Below are 17,310 nucleotides of genomic sequence, written 5' to 3'. Positions count from 1 at the left end.
TGGATGTTGTAACATAAGGTAGCTTCTTTGTCCTGTCATGTGTCCTTTGTGCCTCGTTTTCATCCTTTCTGTCTTGTCTTATGTAATGTGTGTGGCCTGTGCCATTAGCTACCTCATGCTGCAGATTTGTCTACACTTACAGTAGTTCAAGTGAACTCAACAATATGATTTTACATCTACAATTTAGTGAGTGTAGGACTAGACACAAAGGCACAACTCAGGACACAAACATTATAAAACTTTCTTCCAAAGGTGCAAATTATGGTGAACATTTACTGAAAGTCTTCTTCTGCCAAATTCATACAAACACTTAGCATGACAAGAAGGTAGCCAAAGACAAGACAGACAGAAGAAATTGACCAAAGACAACAAGACACGTAAACTACTTAATAGAATAAATAATAGAATTAATGGAATGATTAGTCACAACTAATTTATGTTCCTTGGATTCAACACTTTTGCACACAGTAAGCTGGGACTATATGAATCAAAACACCTTTCCAGTACACTGTTATTTCCCTTGAGCACATGACCTAGCATCATGTATTTTGTTGTTATGGTTTACTGTCTCCCCTGTAAGAGAAATTTATGTTAGATTAAAGGAATTGCTGCATCAACAAGATTAAGAGTCTACAGCAACAATAGTGGCTCTGTGAGGTTGTACTTCTTGGATATATAAAGAGAACTGGATACAACGTGGGAGGTGGGGCCCAGTTCATTCCTATGAAAGTTGCTCAGTGGCGCATGAAGCCAAAAATGCCACTCGCTGAAAACATACTGCACATGCTCTATGGGCCCAATGCGCCCATGGAGCATGCTCAGCAGGAACTTCCACCAGCCGAGACTGCTAAATTCTGGTTTAGTGCTCTGGTTAACTTCAATGAGGATAAAACAGTTCAATCGTGTGGCTCTTCTAGACTTTCAAAATGTGATTGGACCGAATGGATCAAATTCTGATAGTGAAACAAGTCATTTCGTGGGGGTTGCGATGCTCAAAAATGTATCTACTGATTTACAGACATCTCTAACAACATGCTAACATGCTCACAGTCTCAATGCTAGCATCTTGATGGTTAGCAGGCATAATGTTGTACCATCTTAGTTTAGCATATTAGGTCACGAATCAAAGTATTGAACAAGCAGAAATTTTAACCTTATGATGATGCTAGATGAAACATCAGGGGATCAAAGTTTTTAATTCATCCTCTGGGGACCATGAATATGTGTACCAAATTTCACAGCAATGCACCCAGTAAGTCGTGAGATATTTCAATAATAACCAAAAATCACATCTTTGTGGTGGCGCTAGAGGAAAAGTCAGGGGATCACCAAAGTCATTAGAATACATTGTTTGGAAACTATGAATATCTGTACAAAATGTGATGTCAATCCATCAAGTATATGTTGAGATATTTCACTGAAAGAGTAAAAACTTTGGGACCATGAATATCGAAAACAAATTTAATGTTAATCGATCAAATAGTTGGCAAGAGATATTTCTCTGAACCACAATTTTTAACCTCATGGTAGTGCTAGAGGAAAAGTCAGAGGATTCATCCTCTTGGGACCATGAATGTCTGTAAAGTATTTAATGGCAATCCATCAAATAGTTGCTGAGATATTCTAGTCTGGAACAAACTGGTGGACAGACTGACATTTTTATTCCTACAGTTGCTAGCATGGCTAATAAAAACATGCATGAGACAAAAAAGAAGCTGGCCTGAACTGAAATAATCACTCTGTTTACAATAACAGACACACAACTAAAATTAAAAATGACAAATTATAATTTAAAATGATAGAGGAAAAATGACCAGAATGAATTATTACATACTGAGAGTTCAACACACAAGAAGACACAGATGAAATCCTAATGACCTGCTGAATAGTCCACTGCTCTGGACTGAATAGTATCTACAGTATATAAAAGTCTCAATAGTGTCTCAATAAAAGCTGCTAGCCTGACAACCTTACCCACCACGATGAATTTGACCCTGTGGTTTAAGCCCTGTTTGTATGTCATCTCTGTGGACTCTGTCTTTAAACTGTTTCTCTTCTCCTGCAGAGGAGAGATGAGAGATCACAAACACACAGACATAAACATGTCTGTATGGGATATAGCATAACTACTGCCTGCAGCCCTTCCTCTGGCATTTAATTTCCTTTTTCCTTCCACCAGCCCATTTTACCTCACACACTGTCTTCTAAGCTTTACTGGATCACTCTTCTCTTATAGTTCTACGTCACTGTTTGTAATCATCTGTCTAACATTCAGCTTTATGATCCTGTGCAATATCCCATTTTATCCTTCTTTTGCCCCATTCATATTCATATCCTATTGTTGCTATAGCCCGTTACTGTGTGCTGCATACATTTCAGACAAGGACCATTATTAAATCCTTTTTATCTAAACATTTTGTACTTGATGATCTAAATTAGTCTATCTACAGATCTCGCAACAGCAAATAAAATTTCATTAAAAACTGTGAGGAGTGAAGCATCTCACCCCTGACCAAATAAGTAGAATGTAAAACTTCTAGTGTGGCACAAACTCCTACTTGATGACCTCTTAGAGTTTCAATAACTCTTAAATCTGAAACGTCACCTTAGTTCTGTATTACCCAATGGCGGTGTTAGCCATCTTCTGTATATATACTGCATGTACATATGTGTATATATATATATATAATATACGTGAAAGGCATGCAAACCTTTCAGTTTCTCCAGTTTTTATGGCTTTGGGGCCAAATGAAGAAAGGATGACCAAAATGAAAAACAACTGTTAAGATTCTTTAAATACACCATTTACAGCCTATAAAAGAAAATATGTGAACTGTGTGAAACGAAAGTTGACGTGCGATTTCTTTTTTCATTTTCCAATTTCTTTCACAATGTTGTTGATGTTACTTCCCAGTGTGGGTCATACCCTCTATGATACAACAGTTCCTTTTTTTTCCTGACATCAAACAGATTCACCACAAGAGTGTAACACATGGACCAAAAACATTTGATTCAATGGGATTTCCTTACTGACAAGAGTCCTGATAGTGTGGTGTATATCTGTAAGGATGGTCTGTAACCAGGCTATAGATAGCAGGTGTGTAGGTGGGTGGGGGCATCGTGGAGATGATGGAGGCAGATATGTAAGGCGTGTTTAGTTGTGGGATGGGGCCAGGACTGTCATTAGCAGTGGTTGTAGAGTCGTATGCAGGTGAAGTGGTCTAAACATAGTAAAACAGAGATAGAAGTCTGCAGCGTACGTGTAGAGGGGAGCATCTCAACACAGTCTGATAGAGGAGATAGTAGCCATGCACGCTGTGGAGCGTGTGTGTGTGTGTGTGTGTGTGTGTGTAAAATGCTCTGCACTCGTGTATGATGGTGAGATACGATGTTTAAAATAAAATCAGCAAACAGAGTGTAAGAACTACTGTGTGTGCCTGAATCTACTTGGGTTTGTGTACTTGTGTTTATTCTGAGATGATGAGGACATTGTGTTTAGCCGTTGGAAATGCCTAATGTATGTTAATATGCTTCAGTGTGTGTGTGTGGGTGTGTGTTTAACAGGTAGCAGATGTTTTTGCTCGAGGGAGAAATTACTTCCTCTGTTATTGTCAAAGAACAACTGTTAGTGGGCCAAGTGTGGAGCTGGGAACCATCACAGCTACTGAGACAGGCAGTACCACCCTGCTGACTTTCTCACACACTGTAAAGAAGTCTGATAGCAACAGACATGAAAATGGTTCCATCCAACCCCAATTTATTCTTTCTAATGTTGCACTTCTTCTGGGTCACTGCGGACAGGACGTTGAGTTGTATACTGAATTAAACAGTGTGGAATGAATATGTGTGGTCCTCCGTTCTTATTCCTTTACTTATGTTTGAAGCTTTTTCAAAATGCTTCACTGAGCAGAAATCCTTTAAGAGCACTCAGCCCATTTAGCTTGGCTGGACTCATGATGGACAGTTGTTTCTTTTACAAAGAATCAAAATTGATGCTGCAGAACATGACACATTGTCTTTTTTATTTATATATTCTTCCTTTTCAAGACCCCTACATTACCCACAATGCAACTTGACCTACAGTTTGGTCAGAGATTCGGGTGTGTTATTTTAGTAGCGGCTAATGTAGCCTCAAGCTGCTAGCCTCAAACAGAGATGAGGAGTGAAATAATTAAAACAGATGGCCATAACATAAATCGATATGATTGTTAAAATTATCCAAGAATCCAGAGTGTTTCTGCATGAACTAACATTGAGGACATCGTTTTAGGAAAATTTAAAATACTAATACAGAAAGGGGAATAACAACAGCTGCTCCTCCCATTTTGCAACTCTATAAAAGTGGATGTTGGAACCCAAAGTATGCCTTCACTTGTTTTGGACTTTCCGGCTCTCCTTTCCCTCAAAGGTCAGCACAAGATGGTTTGCTATTGGTCAGTGGTGCAAATTTGTGTGTCAAAGTTCTTCAAATTTGATCTGAACAGGAAAGGGTCTCACAGATTTAATTTTCCCCCATTAGCAATATCTGCTGATTGCATTTCATTTCAATTCCATTGAAATAAATTGATTTTGCTGTGAAATTTCACCATTCTAAATTATGTTGTGACAAGGCCTTCACAGACAGACCCTCTAGTGATATTCGATAATACTACACTTAATGCAAGTTCTTTATTTAAAGTTAAATAATCATTGCATATCAAAATGTCACAATCAGATAAGACTTACTGTCTAATATCCAGTTTTTAATGCAAAGTCAATATGAGCCTGATTTATCAGTTTATCTGGAGGCAGTCATCTCCTCTGGATGGCCTGAGTAAGGGCCTTGTCTTTGATAAAGAATCTTAAAACACACAGGAATCATTTCAATCACTCCAATGTGCCCCAAACCTTTGTTGATATAACCTGAACTGAGCTTAACAAGCCCATCGGACAGACCGGCACTAACCCAACCCGACGCTGGACTGTGCTCTTCACACGCGCCAGCAACAGCCCTGGCCCACAAAGCCTGGTATGGGCCAGAAGTATTAAAGCTGCGGCCTGTGGTGGTTTGAGGAGAGCCAACTTGACGGATGTAATCCTTTGTGTATTTCCACAACAGAGGCTAAATGAGACCGAGGAGAAGGAGGCTTGTGAAGCAGGAGCATCAGCTTCTCTTTCTCTGGAAGCAGTGGTGTTTTTTCCGAATTCTTCCCATCTATCTTCTAGTAATTTTCTTTTGGTCAGTGGTCTGCGTGGACTTTCTGAGAAAACCCTCAGAGCTGAACCAGCTGTACTGCTTATAACACAAGAAGTATCTTCCAAGGAGATTATCAGGTGTTTGATGCCAGTGTCACACTTTAGTGTTGAAGTTGTAAAGTTATAGAGTAAAGTTTTGTATGCTGGTGGAGCCACATAAGGAAGTCTGCCATGCTGGGGACACTTTCCATATTTTCATTGCATTAAAGAGGAACTCCTCGACTTAACCCATCAAGTGTATTTACAAGTCTTGGGGAGTACTACTACATCACTCAAGTGATGTCACTTGTGGTAATATTGGTTGGGGCCAAAGACTACAAGTTTAGAAATGAAAAAAATATGGAGCCGTAAAGTTAGAATGAAAGCGAGGTTACATGACGTAAGTACCATACTCACGTCATGTGATGACAGCTGAGCAAACTCTAACTGCTGATGAAGACCAAGAAATGTGGTTTAAAGTCCCAGACAGAGCTAGTAAGTGGACTCTTGAATGGAAACCTTGAACAATTTGTCATACAATTACTGAGGGCAAGAATGAAGTATAATCTGCAGCTGTCCTGGAGTCTGTTTTTGCCACCTACATTTGGAATTTGTCCTCAAGTTTCTGTATTGAGATATGAAAAAATAATTATTGTTAGCCTCAATGCAGTTCTCACAATAAAACAAAATCAAATCTTTTTTTGCACTGGTTTTAAGTCTGCTAAAAGTATGAGTTCGGAACAAAGTTTGTGAGAACATGTCAGAACTCTATAAATAGATAAATGTCAGCGTCGTCAGCTCGGGGAAGCTTCTACTGTTTAGCAGCTTTCAATTATTTTCTTAGGATAATTCTATATTTGATGTTTGTTCTCTGAGATACTGTGTACAGATCATGTTTGAGTGTGGTTACAAGTAGGTTTTCATTCCAACATACTGTTGTTGAGTTGCCACGGTCAGTATTGTAAAAAAAAAAAAAAAAAAAACTGTGTAGGCTGATCCATGGTGTAACGGTTGGGCTGTTGGATGGCTGTGCACCAATATGGTTTTGGATGTTAAAATTAAAAACTGGAAGATCTTTTAACTGTTTTTTTGTTTTCATTGAATGTAAAGTACAAAGGCTCTGTCATTATGTCAATGCAGTTTCAGTTTTGTGATGAAGAAAGTGAACCTTAACTGACACCTGCATTACATTACTGTCGTTGAGGTGGCTCACATTTTACTGACCTAACAGACACTAGCGGGAGTGATGACAAGGGGCCCATTCTACTGAATGTCACGCATCCACACAGACATACACACATAAACACACATGCACAGCTCATGCTCCCAGTACAAAAATACATACCCGCCTGGAGGGCATAATGGAAATAACAAACAGCTCCCTGGGGGCTAGTTGAGATGCACTTTTCTAACAGCGACAAAGATAAACTCTCGTTATACAGTCCTTGCATGCATTCACAGACATACACCACTAAATTGCTTGGTTGTTACGCCTATGTGCATATACGTGAGGGAGTATGACTTGGTGTCGAGAGGGCACATGCATGCTTTTTTTGGTGCAAAAATCCAGCTATGTGGAGTAACAAAGTGTGTTTATTTCTTTTTAAATTTAGCCTGTCTTTATTGGGATCTCTTTCTGCCTAATTGGGCGCGTCCACACTTTGCCTAACCTCTATCTGGTTTTATGTGAAAGCCGATTTATATGTTTCTTTGTGCATGTGTTTTACTAGACTGAGCATTGAATTGGCGTGCAATTATTTGCACTTGTTATGTGTGTGTGTGTGTGTGTGTGTGTGTGTGTGTGTGTGAATGCATGTGTGTGCATGCATGCTGTGCATGTGCATGCTCGCTACAGCGTGTGGTCAGTCTGTGGTTGCGGCAGTGGGAGGGACGGCAGGGCAGGCTGATAACAGAGTCTGAAGGGACCTCACATCCACCACCACTATTTTTACCGGGCCAAAAAGAGGAGTAAGACTTGTTGCAACACACACTCACACACAGAAATACACACACATACAAGTAGTTAAACGTCTCACAAGAAAACAAGGCGTACAAATACGTTTTGATATTTTTCATGTTAAGCACTGCCTCACCAACTTTTTTTGCTTCATACAAGTTGCAACCCAAAGCACAAGGGGGGGGTTCATTGTACTAATATGGTCATAAAGTAGAGAGAATATTAGGGAGTTAAAGCTGCACTAATCAATATATTATTACAATGAATCAAATGAAAATGTCTGATGCACAAGAGGTAGCTCATAATGACCAATCCACTGGCAATTTATCACCCAACTCTACAGTCTCTTTCACCTCTACTGAGCGTTTTAGCATCTTTCATCTCATTGTCTCATCTTTCTCATCAACCTTGTTTCTGGCAGCAGCCACAGGCAGCTCTGATAAAACTCCTGTACATTACCTGCCCAGCCTCAAATGACAGACACACAAAGTTAGCACCTACCTTGGGAACATAGTGGAGCATTTAGCAGCTGTAATTTTATTATTTCCTCTAAGAGACTAAAACAGAGGTACATGTTGAGAATGAGTATTGCACAGCACATTTGTCATATGGCCAAAAACAACTTCAAACAATGCTAATGTGGATGTGTATATAGGCAATCGTTTGCTAACCTCTTCACCACAACAACTGGGCAACTCAGAGTTGTGTTAACAGCTTGCTCTGCTGCTCCCAAGTTGCCAAAACCAATTAATCCTCCTTTAATGAAAAATTAATGATAAATAGATTTGAGATCATGAGTCTCCATAAAATTTTGTAAATATTACAAATTTGGTTGTCAAGTCAGACTATGAAAAAATCTCAATAAAATACACAGAAACCTAATATTCTGAACAACATTACCCAAGGTTGAGGCTTATAAAGGCTTTCAGCCCTGTAAAAATTGTGTTTTAAGCTTTAAAAGTCTTCATCAATTACATAATTGCATTTTTAAGTTATGATGTTGCTTCTAAAAGTGAGTCAGTTTCAGTCTGGTCACAAATACTTATGTTTAAATAAAATTCAGAGACTATTTAAAATTTAAAATGTATCAAAGCGAAACTGATATTAAATTGACATTCTCTCAAACATATATTTTATAGTACAGTCTGAAGGACATACTGAAATTTAACTCATTCATTTCTTACACAAGAAGTTGTAGCAGGACAATCCTATGCATAGTACTTTACACTGACAACAGTCGTAACAAATACAAAAAAAAGCCTCATTCAGACACAGAGGTTAATCGGTCAAAATACAAAAATCAGCCTGAACCAAGTGTCTGTGCTACTGTCTTATCATCTCCCATTCATTTGAGTTTGATTCAATCCCAGCATCGCCTCCCACATGGGGTGTAGTTCTGTACTCTGTCTTTGGGAGGAGGAACAGGGAGGCAGCATTTTCTATAAATATTCCGGTTTTCTCCATGCTGGGCTGGATTGAGCCGGTTGAGCCTCCCATGCAGGGACTTCCCAGCCCGGTGGATGAGGTGTAGCTGGAGAGTGCAGGGAGAGGGAATAAGACACAAGGTTTCCTCTTACACTGGAACCAGTGCTGGCACTGGTACTGCTGCTGAACCAACCTTTTAATCAGCAGGCCTGTGCTTCTGAATGAGTCAACTGACTTCATAACTAGATGTAATGGCTCTCCCAGCAATAAACACAAAGCATACCAACAAGCATTGATAATCACATAATGTGGTTTATGAGTTTCGCCAGCCTGCAAGAAAAAGCCTGAAAACTTGACATGATTATCTTAGGTGGTGGTCCTGCAACTTGCAGACATGATTATTGTTGATCACACATAGACCAAATTCATCCTTCTTACCTTTTTATTAGTACTCTGTCCAAGGCCACATCTGGCCTTTGACCTTTTTTGTAACTTCCCAGTTTTTATTCAAATCAAGCCTAAAAATGATCCCCACTGCTCATGATCTTACTTGTTGCAAGAACTATGTTGGGTTTATATGCTAACAATACCCTGCCCTCGACATAATGTTGTCAAGCAGCGGCCAGAATGTAGCAGATTTTTTCGTTGGCTTAAGGTTTGGTCAGACTTGCGTTCAGTACAATAAAATTGGCTCACACTCTGCATCAAAACAGGGTGTGATATTGCAGGTTGAGTGTAGGTAATCAGGATTATTGAGCAAAGTGATATTAGACTGAGAGTAGTCTGTAAGAGTGATGCTCTAAATGAGTGGTCTGGTAACTTAGTATGGAAAAAACAGGGTGTTGGGACACTGCTACAATCATGGACTACTCCAGTCCATTCTCAAACAAAGGATGCATCAAAACAACATGTCAAATAATCAAAAGTGTAAATTAGCAAGTTAAACTTCAACATAGGTGAGCCTTGACCTGCAAACCAGAATTGGAAACACATTCTTGGATTTGTCAGTCACATGGGATTCATGGATGTGAATTAGAAGCTTAAATAATATTTGCAGAGACTGGTTCAAGATTACCGATCCCTCAGAACCAGTCTTTCAGCAGTGGAATCACTTGGAGTGGTTCAATATTTAGTTTGGAAATCCGCTCTAACACTGGCTCCTTGTAGGTGGAAAAGCCCATAGAGAATGACAGCAAAAGGAAGAGGACCCAGGGGTGTGGAAGTTGTTTGTGTGAGCCAGTGGGTGTTGCCTGGGCGTGGAGACTGCAGGAGAAGAGAAGGGGCAGGCCAGGACTCAGTGGCCAGGCTTGGTGCTACGTGGTCGGCCTGGTTTTTCCCCATGTTGCCTTCCCTGCACAGCGTAATGAATGGCTTCCTACTGGTCTGTGGCCATGGCCCCGGCTTAAAGAGTATACTTACCAAGGCCCAGAATACACACCCCAGCCAGCCAGCCAGCCAGCCAGCCTGTGTCCTGGCCTTTGAACACTCCCAACCACCGGTCCACCTGCTACAGACTGGCTCAGTCACACACTGTCACATCAGCTACAGTGAAAAGAATGAAATGTCATCATTCATTTGAGAATTTATTCACCATTTCTATCACCATTGGACTTGGTGTTACTGCAGGCATTTGTTTCCTTACTTATCCTCTCAAGACACACATTTACACCACAGGGGCCAGAGGTCAAATGAGAGGAATGATGGTTCTCTGGAGCTAGCAACATGTTTAAAGGGAGGACACTACCTTCTTTTAAGAGCTAATTTAGGTGTATTGTCTAAGAGTTGGTAAAATTACTGAGTAGTGTTAACAGACTCATGTCTCTGACCGTTTAACTAAACATTCTGGTTTCAGACATGATTTTGTTGTGTTCAGTGTGGAAAGATTCATCAAGATTTAGCGGTTGTGTTGCTCAGACTGCAATCTGAGATTAACTCTTGAAACTTCCAGTGAGAGTTTAGCACAACGCAGCAGGAAACAAATGTGACCAGAGGTTACTTTAACAAAAATTACAAATTCAGTACTTTAAATGTCATACAAAATTCCTCTGGGTTATCTTTGAAATAGTGTCATTTAAAAAAAACAACTCTAAATGTGGGTTGTGTGCCAAGGAGCAAGAAAACTTACAGAGTAACTTTAAATAACATTTAAGGTGAACTGTTTTGGACAAATAGAAAAATGTGATGTAATGTGTAGTGACGTGACATGCAGAGCAGATCTAGAATATTTGCTCGACATTGAATCATTCACTTAAGACAAAATCCTTCACAATTCCTAATCTTCAGGGGTCTATATGTTAGAATAATAAAGCAAATGAGTGAATGGGTTGTAATGGAACTTAAAAAATGAGACCCTCCCCAACTTTGTCCGTTGGGTATATCAGGACTGATTTCGATGTGATGGATCTGGGCTGGATTTTCCACGAAAATCCAAAGGATGTGACGTTTTTGTGCACTCCGATTGCTTTGCCTCACTCCCACTAATGTCAACAAACAACTGGCATCTACCACAACAAAAATGGTGCTATCCAAGTAGAAACACCCTTCAGATATTAGCTCTCCAGCTAATGAGACAGCTAGCTGTGCGGGTCAGGTCAGGTGCGGGTGGTTATGGTCACTATGGTCACTCAGTCTGTACATTGTCAGTGTCTTTCTCAGGTTCTTATTAGTTACTGTGGTTAGGTGGTCTACCACTCAGAGCGAGCAGCTCATGGACTGTGCTAACCACTTTCCTATCATGTCACCAATACACATACAGTACTATAGAATTGTTAATATGCTCATGATGTCAACCTTCTGGTTTCAGTTTCTGTAGTTCATGAGTCCATGACACTTCTCTTAGTGTGTTCTTAGGTAGCTGCATGGCTCTATGAATATGTATAGACATTCATGGTTCCCAGAGGATGAATCCTAATGACTTCAGTGATCCACTGACTTTTCATGTAGTGCCACCACCAGGTCAAAATGTTCACATATCCAGTAAAATATCTCTAGATCTACAAGGTGGAGTGGCACATATTTTGGTATAGGCATTCATGGTCCCCAGACAAAGTATCGTAATGTCTATGGTGATCTTGACATTTCCTCTTGCGCCACCTTAAGGTTGACATTTGTGATTTACAGCGAAATGTCTTGACGACTAGGGATGAATTACTGTGACACCTTTGGTGCAGACATTTGTGAACTTTGTGAAATATAGGGATCCTCTAACTTATAGTCTAGCGTCATCATCAGGTCAAAATTTAAATTTTTCCAGTGCTGTGGTTCCTAACAGTATCTAACAGCCTCACAGAGCAGCTAGCGTGGCTGTAGACTGTTTTTAGTGGATGACTAAACAAGCAACATTTTGTCATTTAGGCTGACCCTGGCTCATGTATAAATGTAATAAATTATAGTCTTCACAAGCATATAAAATCAAGTGTATGTGTATTTGTGTGTACGCAGGTGCTGTTTCTACTGCGCTCCTACCAGACTGACTCACACAGACCCCTGCCAGCAGGAAATGGCATCGGCAAAGCCCTCCGTCAGCGCATGTGGCTCGCTTCTCGGTAATCTTAGACACACACACACACACACGCACGCGCGCACACACACATACATGCATGCACGCACAGATAAGCATCCCTCCCGCTCTTCCAGCTCCCTCACCAGAAGAATAGCTCCTTGTCTCACCGTTCATCCCCTCCCTGGCCGTGTCCGCTTCATGTCCTGCCCAGGCTTCCATTTCAAAGAGACCGCCTGCTGTTCCATCCGCAGACCCCCCACCCTCCCCCATCCTCCCTTCTACCTCTGGCCCTCTCACCCAAGATCGAGGCTTCAAGATGGGTCACAGATTACCCTGTCGCCCCCCTCCTGCCCGGCTGAGGTCAGGCCTGGGTCTCCACTCTCCCCCGTATTCAGGCCTACAGCAGATAACACAGGGTCGCTGGGTTAGCAACACTAGCCCTGCTAGCTTCGCTTGGTTACACTGATGAGCCTTTATTAAGATGACGAGGTGAATTCTTGCTCACCAGAGCGCGCCCACCGTCCGTCCGTCCGTTTGATCATGCAGCACCACAGCGCCAGGCGCCCAGATCTAAGGACAACACAGGTCAGAGGATCTCTGTTTTTGGAAAAAGAAACCTCCTCTCTCTTCCAGAACACCACTAATTTGAAGCGGCCACCTTCCAAAAACGATGGAATGCATTGTTCGTCTGGTCTGAGTCAGTGTTGGGTTTTGGCCTCACACTGTTTCTATGTTGTGTCATTTCGGACTTTTCCTGGCTCCCAGAGGGTGTCAACGCTGCAGCAATGACTGCACACGCTACCGTAGCTCAATATACTCCAACGTATTGTTTGGATTATGATGTAAGGAGTCTACTTCTTACAGTCTATTTTATAATATTACCTTATATTCATACACACACAAACAAACTCAGCCCACTTCACAGGACTCATCCCTGCCCAAATCTGTTCTCACTTAAGCCACACACACACACACACACACACTCCCCCGGCCCTCTTCCCATGCTCCATCACATGTATTGTGTATGTGTGCGTGAAGTGTGTGAAGGATTTGTGTGGGCGTGTGTGTTATTAATATCCGAGTGATGAAAACGTGACGTCAAGCTCGCACACTGTCTCCCTTGTTCTCACACACACACTTGTGGGCTCTCACAGCACTGTGGTCATACCAGTGATTGAATGCACACATAAACTGAACACACACACTTCGCATTTGCCCACACATGCTGCTTCACTTAAACACAAACCTATAGATGCACCGAATTTATGTCAACATTCACAAATAATATAACTAATAATTCTACATTGTAACTGTTGTGAAAGCAAGGAGTCATAGGTTACATAGTAAATCAATTATTGTGTAGTTATGAAGAGAGGGGAAATAAATACAACCAGTTTCTCTGTTCAAGCCTTTACTTGTTTGTGTGTGTGTTTTTATACCGTAAGTGAATTACTCAAATCCATGATCGTAAAGCTGGGGGCATCTCATGTGATGGTCCCACATTTCTTGACTCCAAGGATTCACCACAAATGAAAACACATACAAACACAAATTCATTCAGCATCTCAGTCAGTGAGCTGGTGACCCAGTAATAACAGTAACTTTTTGTTTGGTCTACATTTAAATGACTCATCTATTGTTCCAATCATGGTCACATGCGCCAGCTGTGGAATAGTGCTTAGAAGACGAGTAGTTTATAGTTGATCAGTACAACATTAACAGTTTAGTTAATCAATTATTAGTCATCTATCAAGTAAAAATGCCAAACACAAACTGTTGGTTGTACAAAATAGACAATTTTGAGGACATTATGATGGGCATTTTCACTATTTTCTGACATTTGATAAACTAAAGTGATTGGTCAATCACTTTTCAATTATTTGTAAAATAAATAACCAGTAGACTAAACGAATATGCTCACAATCATTAGTTGCAGCCCAGGAATCCAAGAAAGTCTGGATTCTTCCTGAACCAGACTTGTCTGGTGTGATGTTGTGAGCAGGACCACATCTACAAGCATCATCACACATAATGATGCATAATCTGCCTTTTTCACAGAAAACATTTTAACATGTTACAGTAGGAAAAGCACAGGTGTAAATGATAAAATAAATAATGGCTGAATTCCATTTAGCTGCTTCATTTTCAGGGTACTCTCTGTCAGACTGTCATGGCTTAGTGGGACACAAGACATTGTTACTGTTATTAGTAACATCTAGTACAGGCTGAGGCTTTTCAGCTCTTTAATGGTAAATACTCAAAACTCAATTTAATCCAACCAAATTTAGACTTTAAATTTAGGTTAAAAACAAAACTAGGGGCCTCACAGCAAGAAGGTTCAGGGTTTGAATCCTGGTCATCTCAGGTCCTTTCTGTGTGGAGGTTGCATGTTCTCCCCGTATTTGCGTGGGTTTCTGCCAGGTGCTCTGGTTTCCCCCCCACCATCAAAGACATGTTTGTTAGAATTAATGCTCCTGTCATTGCCCCTGACCACTGGCACTGGCTAGTGTATAGGATGGGTCAAATGCAGAGGATCGATTTCATTTCAGTGTATGTGAGGGCTGAGAATTGACAATTAAGAAAAAAAAAAAACTTATTCATGACTGTGTCTTGAAAAACAGAAATCTTACCTTACAAACCTGGCTGCACATGCACACACGTTGTACTCCATACATCTAGTTTTAGGAATTTTTATCCCCCTTAATAAAGAAAAATTATGTCAAACATGTCATTGATGTTAGTATACTGCATACCTGAGATATAAACAGAAGATCCGATTCATAAAACTCCTCAGTGGTGCACTGATCAGCACTGGGGTGAATGACGTCAGCCTTTGAGATCACACTTCAAACTGCACTAAATCCAAAGATCTTCACAACCAAAGAAGCCATTGAAGTACAAATGTGCAATGACCTAATTCAATATTTTGCAGTGAGATATGAGCCTGGTAGAAAATCTAGTGTCTGTGATCTTCAGGGAAAATCAGATAATCAGTGACTGGAGGCTGTAATTTTATCACTTCAGCCTGATAAGTGGCTAAGGAACATTTAAGAGGCTTCCTTAATAAAAGGAGGCCTTCACTGTAAGAGGTTCTGAAGCATGAATTTGAAGTTTAACCAACAAATTCAATTCCAGAATTGAGTCGTAATAAGTTTGATTAAACAATAATATGGTTGTATTAGATTTTCTTCTGTTTTACACAATCAAACGTTGAAACATATTATCCAGGTTACATCAGTTGAGTGTAGTTAAAAAATCATAAATGATGCTCATCACAATTTTTAAAACTGAATTTTTAACTTTCTCTCATTTCAGACAGAATAGCTGTGTGGTGACCAGAGGAGCCTGTCTGGATGTCCTGGTCTGCCTGTGTGGGCCAAAGATCAGTCTTCTGGAAGGTGAGTGCAGCTGAAGAAAACAAGTTGCATATTTACTATCAGTGATACCAGTAAATATACAGTGAGTTACCATTTTGTTAAATACAATCTAATGCAATCCAATATAAAAATCCTATAGTAAACCCTACCTTTGTGAAGTTTAAGGCATTTGGTGTTCACAGGTGTAGCACTAAAAATTTAAAAGGTTGGCATTCTTTGAAATATACTTGATGAAATGTGATATTTCCGATGATTTACCCTAGAATACAATGCTGAGTTCCTCTTGATATATCGGAGGGAGCCACAAAGACAGTAGGCCAACGTGAGCCAATTGGCCACAAATATATCTTTGGCGTTGAAAACATTACTGAGCTGCTCTTAATGAGATGGACATTCAAAATCTGTCTTTTGACTATGAAAAGATGTTGACTTTAAAAGTGGCTGGAAACCAAATTGCAGTTGCTTCTTCATGCAGAACAGGAAGTGCTCATCGAGAATTTAAACAGTTACAAACACAAAGATTTAATAACAAGTTGTCACAGCATCAATATGGCCAAATAAACATCTCAAACAATTCCTGCATCATAATCAATTTCTCATATTTTTGACAAAAATTGCCAAATACACTTCCTGTCTCATGAAACTGTTGAGCTTGCAAAGCAGGTGCTTATGTTGTTTTTCACACAATACAATGCACGTCTCCTGCTCTTCCACTGGTGTGGACCTTAGCTCACTAATCACTGATTGGCTTCCTTGTCACACAAAGTTACAGTACTTACTGTAGAAACAAAACAGTTAAGTTCATGACACCAGTGAAAGTGTCTTCGCAGTAAAGAAAGCTAAATGAGTGGCAGCCAGATAGATCAGAATGGAAATAGTACATTCCATCCTGTATATTTAACTACAGACCAGTATCCAATCTACCATTTTTAAGTAAAATTTTAGAGAAGCTTGTTTTTAACCACTTAAATGACTTTATGAACTGTCACAATGTTTTTGAAAAATAACAATCTGATTTACAATCATAGCACTGAGACAGCACTAGTTAAGATTGTGAACGACCTCAGGTCCAATATGGATATGAAAAACCTTCCATATTACATTCTACATACATTCTTTTAGACAGACTTCACAGTTTGATTGGCCTCTCTGGTACTGTATTTAACTGGTTTAAATCTAATCTTCAAAGTTTTTGTAAGCATTGATGAATGTTCATCAAAAAACTATAAAAAGAATTATGCTGTTCCTCAAGGTTCAATTTTAGGTCCTACTCTTTTTCGTCTTTATAGGATGCTACTTGGAAATGCATCAGGAGGCATCAATTTCCATAGCTATGATGATGACATACAGCTTTACATTGCAGTGTCTCCTCATGACCCAGGGCCAATAGATGCCATTTTTAACTTTATGTTAGATATCAAATTATGGATGGCAGCTCAACCAGGACAAAACTGAAGTCTTGGTCATTGGTACTGAAACTCAGAGACAGAAACTCAATGTGAAACTGCAAGCAAATTTTTTTCTTAATTGCCATTTCTCAATAGCAGTAATAAACCCCTGTCAACAGGGATTTAATACCTATGAGTCATCTTTGACTCAGATCTCAGTCTTGAACCCAACAATAGAAATATAACAAAGAATGCATTTTATTATTTGAAAAACATTGCCAGAGTGCGACCGTTCCTCTCTCAAGCCAATACAGAGACATTACTGCACGCTTTTATTACCTGCAGGATTGACTATTGTAATGCTCCGCTTTCTGGTCTCCCCAAGAAGAAGAATATCCCAGGTAGTGTTGCTTCAGCTGCATGTGTATGGACAAAGACCAGAAAAAG

The 17,310-nt window shown here is 40.1% G+C and overlaps 1 protein-coding gene across 3 annotated transcripts in view; it reads left to right on the top strand.

The window, feature by feature from the left end:
- The window catches only part of thada (THADA armadillo repeat containing), a 98,801-nt gene that overhangs the window by 48,673 nt on the left and 32,818 nt on the right, over positions 1 to 17,310 (top strand). For all 3 annotated transcript variants that reach the window (XM_044372477.1, XM_044372478.1, XM_044372479.1), the window contains exons 30-31: positions 12,038 to 12,141; positions 15,414 to 15,496. In XM_044372477.1, the coding sequence (XP_044228412.1) occupies positions 12,038 to 12,141; positions 15,414 to 15,496 (187 nt within the window). The remainder of the gene's footprint in view (positions 1 to 12,037; positions 12,142 to 15,413; positions 15,497 to 17,310) is intronic.

The sequence above is a fragment of the Thunnus albacares genome, chromosome 14, assembly GCF_914725855.1.
Source record: "Thunnus albacares chromosome 14, fThuAlb1.1, whole genome shotgun sequence".
Lineage (NCBI taxonomy): Eukaryota > Metazoa > Chordata > Actinopteri > Scombriformes > Scombridae > Thunnus > Thunnus albacares.
Note: the sequence above shows the minus strand (reverse complement) of the source record. Positions and strands in the feature narration are given on the sequence as shown.